This window comes from Phalangium opilio, unplaced genomic scaffold, assembly GCF_054372755.1.
Source record: "Phalangium opilio isolate 3A_F unplaced genomic scaffold, DU_Popi_V2 ptg000091l_1, whole genome shotgun sequence".
Taxonomy (NCBI): domain Eukaryota; kingdom Metazoa; phylum Arthropoda; class Arachnida; order Opiliones; family Phalangiidae; genus Phalangium; species Phalangium opilio.
Genome location: NW_028324196.1, coordinates 6,035 through 16,825, shown reverse-complemented (window position 1 = coordinate 16,825; position 10,791 = coordinate 6,035). Strand labels below are relative to the sequence as shown.

The 10,791-nt window shown below is 36.8% G+C and overlaps 3 protein-coding genes across 3 annotated transcripts; all 3 read right to left on the bottom strand.

Moving 5' to 3' along the window:
• Positions 1-646: 646 nt before the first annotated feature.
• LOC149643655 (uncharacterized) lies at positions 647-1,763 on the bottom strand. The gene is made up of 3 exons (XM_089850478.1): positions 1,473-1,763; positions 1,237-1,418; positions 647-1,172 (listed from the first exon to the last, which is right to left on the bottom strand). The coding sequence occupies exons 1-3, from the start codon at positions 1,761-1,763 to the stop codon at positions 647-649; spliced, it is 999 nt and encodes a 332-aa protein (XP_089706604.1).
• Positions 1,764-4,102: 2,339 nt separating this feature from the next.
• LOC149643654 (uncharacterized) lies at positions 4,103-5,098 on the bottom strand. Its single transcript, XM_089850477.1, has 3 exons — positions 4,455-5,098; positions 4,281-4,386; positions 4,103-4,211 (listed from the first exon to the last, which is right to left on the bottom strand). Exons 1-3 carry the CDS (start codon positions 4,843-4,845, stop codon positions 4,103-4,105), a joined length of 606 nt encoding a protein of 201 aa, XP_089706603.1. The 5' UTR covers positions 4,846-5,098.
• A 2,472-nt stretch (positions 5,099-7,570) lies between these two features.
• On the bottom strand, positions 7,571-8,856 carry LOC149643653 (uncharacterized protein F54H12.2-like). The gene is made up of 2 exons (XM_089850476.1): positions 8,197-8,856; positions 7,571-8,101 (listed from the first exon to the last, which is right to left on the bottom strand). The coding sequence occupies exons 1-2, from the start codon at positions 8,854-8,856 to the stop codon at positions 7,571-7,573; spliced, it is 1,191 nt and encodes a 396-aa protein (XP_089706602.1).
• Positions 8,857-10,791: the final 1,935 nt, after the last annotated feature.

The following is a 10,791-nucleotide window of genomic DNA, read 5'->3' as shown; positions in this document are numbered from 1 at the left end:
AGTAAGGTTTCAAAGTGGCGTGGTGAAATGCACTGGTTAAATGTTTGGGGTTGTGGCTATACATTTGATTCGCTAAATATTTTGTTTGCCCCTGATCCCTAGGATTCCGCATTAAAATTATGTAATGGGAGTTCAGAGAAACATCACGCATGATTTTCCCATTTTTGAATAAATTTTGAGAAAGCAATATGACTGATAAACTATTATGATGACAACCTCTAATAAATAAATTTCCGATGTTAACATTATCTTTGGACTCGTTAATTAAATCATCTATTATTATTAAATTGTTAATAGACGGATCGAAAAAGTCATCTAGATTTTGAGGGAGTCCATTGTGAAGTTCTACAAGGGGTTCCACTTTCCTCAATTCCTCGAATTTACTCTGATAGGCCCCGTAACAATAGCAAACTCGTTGTATTTTAGGCGTGATGCTGTTTTCAAGGTTTCTTAAGATTTTGAAAACGAATTCCGACTTCCCACTTTGCGAACTCCCTGTAACTAACCAAGCTGAGGGGTGGATAAATTTCAAATACCACGTATCCATTTCATGACCCATAGACGAATGACATGGATTTGAGAGGTACCTATGCTTTTGTAATCCATTTCATGACCCATAGACGAATTACATGGATTTGAGAGGTACCTATGCTTTTGTAACCTCGTTACTAAAAATCCAAGAATTGAAAGATTCGGGGTAACCCAACCATTTAACGTATAATTGAACACCATTCTTTGTTTTTCTTTTCTTTAAAACCTTCTCGATTTTAAACGTGCAGTTCTTAAGATCTTTCCCAACTTTCTGAATTTCATTTTCATAAAAAATTCCCTCAATTTTATCCTCGTTTAAATCTTTTAACCGGTATACAGGCGGGCTCCTAGGGATACGTTCAATTATTCTAAAAAGTTCTTCTGACCAAAATGGTAGATAGCGCTTATCAAACACCCCTCTAGTCTTGCTAATCCGTACAATGTCACCAACATCAAACTGATAATCGGTGGGTGGGGAAAAGGCATGATCGCCGTACAAGTTTAACCATACCTTCTTCGAATTTTTAGAGAATACCATTATTGGCTTCATCTTAATTGCTCTGTGATGCGAGTTATTATAGGCGGAAGTAAGTTTATCTAAGATATGAATGTATTTCCTAGAACCCGATTTCGTAAAATATCTATACATACGTGCCTTTAACGTTCTTATTAATCTCTCACAAATTGATGCCTTTGTATCTGTACTTGTAGAGTACAATTTCATTTTTCGAGAATGGAGAGTACAATTTCATTTTTCGAGAATGGATGAATTTCTTAAAAGTTTGGTTGTAGAATTCACTCCCCCTGTCTACGTGAATGAGACGTGGGACTCTATTGTTAGAATTGGAAAGTATGCACTTAAATGCCTTAACAAGCGTCACGCCTTTCTAATTTTTCAACGCCTTTAAAAATGCGTATTTACTGAAAGTGTCAACACATACTAAGATGTAATTGTTACCCCTGTTTTCGCGTGATAGGTTTCTTAGATCCATTAAGTCTAATTGCCAAATTTCATCTATCCCAAACACTAAAGTACGATTTCGCTTAAATTTGTGAACAACTGGTTTATGAAGGGTAAACACATCATTGTGCTTCAAATAATCCTTCACGTTTTTTAGAGTTACTTTTATCCCACTATCCTTAGCGGATCTATATAGTTGGTTTACACCAGCGTAGCTTCCGGCGTTTGCTATATCATGGTAGAGTTTCTCGAGTTCAGGAAAATTCTTCATTTATGATTTCTTCTAGTTTTATGTAAAATACGGGGTGTTTTTGAACTTAATGTTCTTAATAAGGACTTATAAGAATCCAAAGAAATACCCTTCACCCCTCTACGTTTTGTAGTTTTTCTAGCTGCTTCTAACCTTTCCACGACTTCAAGAGGAATGACTAACGTTCGCCTCATCCTCCTCCCTTGAAATGCGTCCCACAACTAATTACTATCACATTATATACAAGATTCCTAGAACTAATTACCATAGCGTTATATACAACTACATTAAAATATGACAAGTGATTTTTTTCTCAAAACAAGAAATAAACCATATTTTATTAATGATCCATAATTTCATATATTTTCCTTTAACCATTTTTTTAGATTTTCCAGCGAATCATCGCAATCAGAATTTCGCCATTCATGACAAGGACACTCGCCCCTAATTGTATATTTGAACCCTCCACAGTGTTCGCAAAAGTTTCTCTCATCCAACTGTCGACGGGATGTAGCTCGCGTGGCCATCCAAACCACCTTTTTCGTCTGGCTTAAAACGCATCGTCGAAATTTCACGCAGTTCCGAGTGGTGCAGAAATAATCTAACTGGCCGTCACCAGGCATATGTTTAAGTCCCCCCTCGCAGTGAGGGCAGAGGAGACTACCTGTTCGAGGAACAGGCGCGAATCCATGTTTTTTCAGGGTTTCAAGAGTGTCATTATCATTTTCCATGGCCCTGAAACTAGATTAATAAAAATTCCAACACCACCACCACCATCAGAAACTATAATAACCTGGTCAAATTTGAAATAGTGTTATTTCTAAAGAGGGGGGGGGGGATTTAGTTTACAGAGATAATGGGACTAAAGGGGGAGGGTAGGGAATAGCGAATGAACCACCTCCGAATTAATAATCAGCGAATTCATCTGTAATTTTATAATGGCCAAATGCTAACGTCGTAATTCCGTCCTTTAAAACATATCGTTTTGAATCAAATGAATTTAAGCATTGTTTTTTTTGATGGATTGTAAAAAGTTTATGTTTTTGGCTCGTTATGCGAATAATGTCCGTCGTAGTGTTTTTTCTTAAAAACAAACACTTTTTGTAATCCTCATGACGTACATGCCTTTGAATCATTCTTTTACATATGCCTTTAGCTGTTTTCTTTTCACCCGCGAGGGATTTAATGCTATACATTTTTGGTTTAAGACCGCAGAAGGAAATTATTGGGATGGAATTTAATTCATCTTTAAACACACCCAACCTCTTCTTGTTAGACTCGCTGAATAAGAAGTGGTTTTTTGGATAATCGGAGGTGTCCAATTTATCCATATGTTCCTTAAAATCCCGATATACATCCTCAGTTTGAATAGAATACAATAAGGAATCTGTATCCGTGAAATTTAGCAAAGCTCTATTGTTGTACTTCGCTTTGATAAAATCATAGTGGAATTTGTACATAGTGAGTTTTGATAATTCTAGAACACAGAAACCGGTATAAATGGGGCGATTTAAAACTAGCTTCTTCTTAATCATATGAACACCGACAAGGTTTTCATTAAAAACAGTAATTCTCTCAAAAGCTGGAGAGGCTGTTAGTTTCACCATTCTTGCGGGTGTATGGACTAGTTCGAAATTTACCCTACATCTTAGATTTTCCATTGTTTTCCCGAAAACTGAATTATTCAATAATTTATATAGATCTTTCTCAAAAGCGTTATCCGCACTCTTCCTTTTTAAGGTGTTAAAGTCAATATATTGCTTCAACCATTTCCCTTGTCTAAATTTAAGAGCTTTATGAATTACCCTAAGTTTCATCCCGAGTTCTAAGTAGTATTTTAAGTTACTGTAATGAACTACGTAATATTTTTTATCATACAAGTTAGGTACCAGCTTGGGGAATTTTAACTCCCCTTCACTCCCTGTAGCTTCTAGAATATCTTTCGATAATGGTGAGAGTTCATCGTAGCTAGTAATTTTTTTCTCGGGTGCGAGGGGATAATCATTGTGAAGATCATGCAATTCGGGAGGGTATTCGAGATCAACTTGTAATATGTATCCCGTCTCTGAATCATCAGGTATATTTCTAATTTCATCCATAAGCGATTTTAGCTCATCATTTTCCACCCAAGAAAACGAATCTATAGGCAGTGGTTTTGACATAGCATCGCCGTACAGGTTATTACAATCTTCAAAGAAATAAAATATTTTACAGCAAATCTGTTTTTCATTAATAGTCCACCCTTATTATCGTTCCAAGATAACACAAATAGTTGGTTGGTTTAGAAGGGTCGTAAGATTCAGCAATGTAAGGGTTATTTGCCTCCGAAAATTTATGGGAAATCACAGATACTCCCCCTCTTACGCCAGATTCAATAAACAGATGCATGTCTGGATCTTAAATAATTCCAGTTTCACCTTGCTCATTTTGAGAGCAGCCATCCATGACAACCCCGGTCCGGTATATGTTCTGTAGAGGGGTGAAAGGTTGGGGGGGGGGTTATAGTACGTTAAACCAAAAATATGAGGGGTAATATACCTATTACAATCAATTCCGTAGTTATCGCTAATCATCGACCTAAAATTTTCAAATACATCCGCCAATTGGAGTGTATCAGCTTGCACGTAAAGATCATGATAATCACCTAGGAGTTAGAAATTTCAAATTACTTGAAATTACTTCAATTTTTTAACTGAAGAGAGCGGTCTATACCTAAGGTTTTCAATTGAAACACACTCCACACTTTAAGTGCATGATTATAATCCTCATCGCTAATATTTTCTCCTGTCAGTCTGTTAAAAAACTTATCCTTTGAGGGTAATCTGGTTTCGTTGAATTTTTCAACATCACTTATGTAATCGTAACAGTAAACCTGTTTACGTAGTAGTAACTCAGCCTTCTCCTTTTCATAAACTGAATTTAAAATTTTGAAGGAGGCTAAACCACCTTCCGCTAAATTTTCTACTAACGTTTGTAAACTACTCGGCATGAATCTATACGTATCTAAAAACCTTAAATTCCCTAAAGAAAAGGAGATATAGGTCTCGGAATTCGATGGGATACATTGTATACGTTGGTTCTTATACATCCCTATTTTTTGCATTAAAAGATGACCATCATACCTACGAATTATGTATTAGACGCTTATAATAATTTTAAGTGTGAGTATTAATTACCGCGACATATTATGAAGTAAAACGGGGATGTAGTTAGGCAGACGAAGCTTTAAATTACACGATGAATGTGCACTACCCCTATATTCACCAGTTATGTGCGAGTGATCGCGAACAGGTTGGTTGTTTAAATCATCAACATAAAGTTCACCACATATGTAACACGTTGTAGAAAGTTGGAACGCGAGTTCCTGTTGAGGGGATAAAGTTATAGGTACAGGATTACGGAGTTTCTCCTGTATAATCTCATCCTCCACTAGCAAGGAATCGATGAATTTTTCCACGGCGTCCTCCCCTCTATATGTAACGGGTTTAGCCGGAACACCTATATCGAACCTTAATCTATAAATAAAACACGTCGGAGTTACCTGAATTAAAAATATCTACCATTAGACGGGACAACGATGTAAGAAAACCCCGAACAAATATGCTCCAAAAGTTTTACTGTAGCAGAAAGAGATTTTTCACATAAATCCGCTTTCGCCAGTACCGATTCAAAATCGGCGTATATCGACCATGGAACCTAAAAATATTGTGGGTGAAGATGCAGTCCTTTAAAGTAATCGACGGAGTTTACTTTTTCTTGAAGCTCGTATTTATCGAATTGTAATATATTGTCTTCAGGCATTTGGATCTTTTGTGGTGAATAAACCGAACACTCCTTCACATGTTCATCGCACCTTACTTTCGCATTGATACCGCTAAATCGGTGTAGACAATATCTACAATAAAATGAAGGCCCCTTGTGTCTCGCGAAACCGGATAAAAGACGGTCAAGATCGTCAATTACACAGTAATGTTTCTTATTTCCTTCACCGAATAGTAGTAGGTCAATTTGTCGTCCTTTTTCGCATTTATTGTCAGAGATGTATAGTGGGAATATATTTTCCTCATAACCAAAGACATTTATAGAAAGATTATTTAATTCCTCAAACTTTCTAAGTCTCACGGAGTTTAATTCAAAGGGGAAGGTTATATTTGAAGTATTGAGCGAGTGTTCGTACCGTTTATATTTAGAAACCCGTTCTTTGTTATGCCCTGACACGGGATGGAGTTTAGCTAAGATACTCCAAAGAAAGCACTTATCGTCTTTGTTTTGAATGTTTATTAAACACTTTTTAGCAGAAAGTTTTTTTGGTAATTTAATGTACGTTCCACCTATAAGAGGTTTATACGAACAAATGTTCAATTGAATATAAATTAAGTTTTTGATTTTCCACCCTGACCCCTGATTTTCAAACGCTTCCATTGAGTTTAAAATTTTTACTATACATCTCGTTAATTGACCGTGGATTGCATCCATCATCATAGTAGTTTGGGTTAAACTGCGGAAATATGGTTCACACTCTACTTCATCAGTCGAGTTCGCTAATTGTCTATAAAATTTGACTTTAGCAACTAAATACCACTTAATTCCCTTTTTCTCCTTTAAATGTTTTTTTAGATAGTTAATTATTTCCCCTCTGTACTCGTTTATCAGAGATGTAAAGTCGAGGGCGTCATTACCGTCAAAACGCGCCAAGAAAGCAGCACCCCTAAAACGTTCATTGTTTTTATTCGAGGGTCGGTGTTCAGCTGTGTATTCGAGTTTTGTTGGGAGGTACTAGGAATAGGGGAAGAGGGGTGGGAAGACGTTTCTGTTACAGGTGCATCCGCTGTTACCGACTGTGAAGTTCTCGATGTAAATGGTACCGAGGGTGTTGCAGGGGTAGATAAATTTGAGACTTCGGGGTGTTTTTTCATGTGCCTTGTAAAAAGATAGTGCCGTTTAAAAGTTTCCCCGCAAATTTGGCAAACTAAAGGCGTCTTTTGATGAGTTTCTCGCTCATGCCGTAGACGGTTACAGTTTTTGGTGAAAGGTTTCCCGCAAATGGTGCAGGCGAATTTCTCCATTTTTTTTCCTCCAGTGTTTTGAATACAGGCTTACCTATATCCATCCATTATAATATCACGTGGTTCATTTCTATTTTCCCGGTTAGGGCGATTGTGGAAACAGAGGGACTAATGAAAATGTGAGACATACCTTAGGTTGGATGCTGTGGGATTCCCGGATGGTTTGCAGGATATAAATAATTAAGGGGAGCTGAATTCGATTATATAGGAAAAAACTGAATAATCAATCAACGTCAACAACATCAAAATACTTGATTCACATGTGCAATAGACAAAGTATTTGTTTAAGAATATTTATTTACTAGAGGCGAAGCATACATTTTCTTTTCCTATTTAATTCCCGGTAAATATGCAAAGTTATCATAATATCATTTAACATAGTATTATTACAATAGGTATTAATAATTTTTTTTAAAGACCACCCTTTAGACATTAGTAACAGGAAATATATTACGTGTAAACCGCAGACTTTAGTAGATACATTTTGCAGGTGATATTTCTGGTATTCGAAATGTTTGGTTAGTTTTCTTATAAAGCTTAGTTCATACACTTCAGGTGATAATCCGAAACTGTCGAAGAAAGTTGTTTTCCCATTTTTTACGTATAGTTCTAACCAGTGACTTCCGGGTTTCGCGCAATCCTCGTTGTTAAGACACAACCCGTATTCTTTAAGGTTACACTTGGGTATATGATTAGAGGGAAAAACACCGATCGCGCGTTTACCGACAGTACATTTTAAAATGTTTCTTATTTCATTTGAATTCATCCCTGTTCGTAAATAACACCACGATCCCGAGATATTTGTAGGAGTGATTCAAATTCAGCGAAGAGAATGACGGATAGGTTATGAGCTACTGGAGAGTTAAATTTCATATGCAAACGTAAATTCCCAGTTCGAACTGGTTCTCTATGACTTTCGCCCGATAATTGATCTGGAGTTAAGTCGATAACGTAAAGGGTGTTCCCGTTTATATAGTCATCGAATGTTATATTATTGCCACTGTCCTTCTTATAATTATTCAATCCCTCAGTCAAGCTCAAGTACTCCCTCTTACACATATTTTGCGCGAATGATGGTCTGAAACCCTCGTTAGGGAATCTCTGATTACCGATAGTCACCTCTAAGTAATTTAAACCTAAATGTTCAAATGCGAGAGGGTTTTGATGGTAGTGACCATTGAAAGCTGATGAGCGCACAATTCCTATGGTCAGTCTTTGAGGGAGTTTCCCCCATATATAAATTGTCACGTAGGGTCTCCATGGAACCGGTGGGAATTGTAAACAGTTTACATTCTATTCGATTCAACAGGTATTTAGCTGTTGTTTTCTCTAAGGCCATTAAGTGGCCGAGTACTATATCCGGATTAATTTTAACCCTTCTGATATACAGTGTGCTGTCTATGATATTTCTTTGTATTATTAGTTGGAGTTAAGAGTGCGAATGCGGGATTACTTCTACTGAATTTCAATCTCAATGATACCCCGTTCAATAGAAATTTATCAGAGTTAAAGATTTCATGATGAATATTGGAAATTAATTGTACGGATTTTGATTCTGCTATCTCTTCCTGACGTTTTTTGAGTCCGCTTTCCGGTTTTGAAAATGCCGTATTGACGTTAATACCATCATTTCCTTCAGTTAGTAAACGTGTAGCGAGGTATGTTTTCTTCGCTTCACTACCGAAATTAAGAAGATCGCTTACCGCGCCTTTGTAAGCGTATGTTGGGAGACCGTTAGATATACAGGTGTCATTCAAATAAACGTCTAATTGTGATAAAATCGCGTTTATGAAATTATTTACGGGGGCTACTTGCTCCCCAGCTGGCAAATTATCACCATTTTCCTCGGTAACTTTAACAACAATTTCTATTAAAGATTGAGCTAAAGCTAAATAATAATCCGGGGTGCCATGAACTAAATACTCGATGGGTGCACCTGTTGTCGATAAATTACCTAACGGTTTGAATAAAACAGTCTCCGATTGTTCAATGCAGTGATTGGTAATCGGTTCGTTGAAAAAATCTAAATTAGACATCAAAAGTGCCATTGCTTAATCTAAGTAATCTTTTTTCCGTCTGACCCGCTTGTGTTTCACGTTAGAAATGGACTCCTTAGTCTTTCGTCGTCTCTTTAAATGTCTTCCTTTCCCTGATTGGAGTCCACTGATTATATTGGTTCCTGCATTCTTGAGTCGAGTTTTAGCGCTCTCCTTAAAATTAGCACCTTCAGCCAAATCCGATAATACGTTTGCTGAAGCTTTCAGAGCCTCGTTTTTAAGTAAACGTCCGGCGGGTGCAAATATTGGTTTCAGATAAGAAAATATATTTTTGAAAATGGAACCAAACCCGGCACCGGAATGTGTAGGTGGGGAGGAGAAATAAGGTAGATCAACCCCGACTTGGGAGAAATATATAACATATGGGTTATTTTCCATCCTTGTTCCGTCTCCGTATGTGCACTTTTGCTATGGTCTGTCCGCGGTGAAATGCCAGGAAACTCCCATCGCTAGTTCTTATATTGACTTCAACCGTTTCAATTATATTCGACTTGAGTTTAAAATAATTAGGTTCATTATATTCCAAAGACATGATTTCACGATGTTTCCCCACATTATTAAATGGGATGATTTTTAATATTGGGGCATATGTATCGCCGACAGGTGTTTCCTCAACTAATGATGAATAGACGAATAAATTTTGAACACCTTTCGCGATGTCGGGGATACCTCTAGATTTAACAGAGCCGGTTAATCTTATACCGATTTGGTTCCCTGTAAATCCTAAAATATTTCCTAGTTCGGGAGAATCCGCGGGAAATTCAATAGAATAATTTGAATTAACTCTCATCAGTGTTCGTCCGTCCAATTTTTTCTCGAAGTGTATCTGATTTTTGATATTGTCCGGTAATTTACTCTTAATATTATTGAACAGATCTTCAATAGTTCTATAGTATCCCTTATCAATATTAAGGTTGATTATTGTTGCCTCCTCTTTCTTTATACTATTAACGTGAATAACGTTTGACGCTTTCATAAAGTCATATTTCTCACCGGATGGTTTTAAAAACATGAACTGTAAGTGTTTTGATTTGGAATTTCCCGTTAGCAACTCCTCTCTGAAACCTATGAAGTCGGCTAGTTGTTTGTCTAATTGAAGTTCTATATTCGGCTTTAACTCAATCTCCAGTTTCCTCTTTTTTTCATCACCATGGTCAATTATGTTAACGGTTCCGTCATCCCCCAAATGGAAAACCAAACTATTTGCGATTAAATAATAAATATCTAAACCATCAAGTACGCTATCACCCCACTCGGAATAAGGTAACTCGAAAGTCCTTATTTTCCTACGATTAACAGGGTGTTTATAAAGATTGAACGACGTTGCCGTGATTGGTATATTATCATATTCAGTGGGTAATATAAGCTCTTTTAACCCCACCTCATATTCCCCATTTAGAATTATTTCCTTCGGGAGTAACATTTTGAAACGACTCTGGGTATTATCTTTAAATACATCTAGACTCGCTCTAGATATAGGGAACAAATAAAACGAATCCCTCATATTGTTAACGTCTTATTTAACCAACTGCAAACTGATATATGAACTAAATCAGACAAATAAAGATATTTAAATCATTTTATTTACTTTCACTCGCATTAAGGTTTACAAATTTACAATCAGGACTTTATATGATTTACATAGGAGTCGATAATTCTAGGGGAAATACCCCACTCAGTTGATTCCTGATTTAGGATATCAGCTTTAAGTTTACCAGATGAAAGAAAAGTTTTTACAATAGTCGAAACATCTACGAATGAACGTGCAGCTTCGGCTGTTCTATTCAGGGCATGCTGATAAAAATATATAACGCCGTATATTCCCTCTAACTCTAAGGACTCTTTGGCTGGTTCGAAGTAAAGTAGGACCTTAGTAGCCCAATCATTGGTGATACAGGGGTGTCCAAGTTGATTCCCCATCTGCAG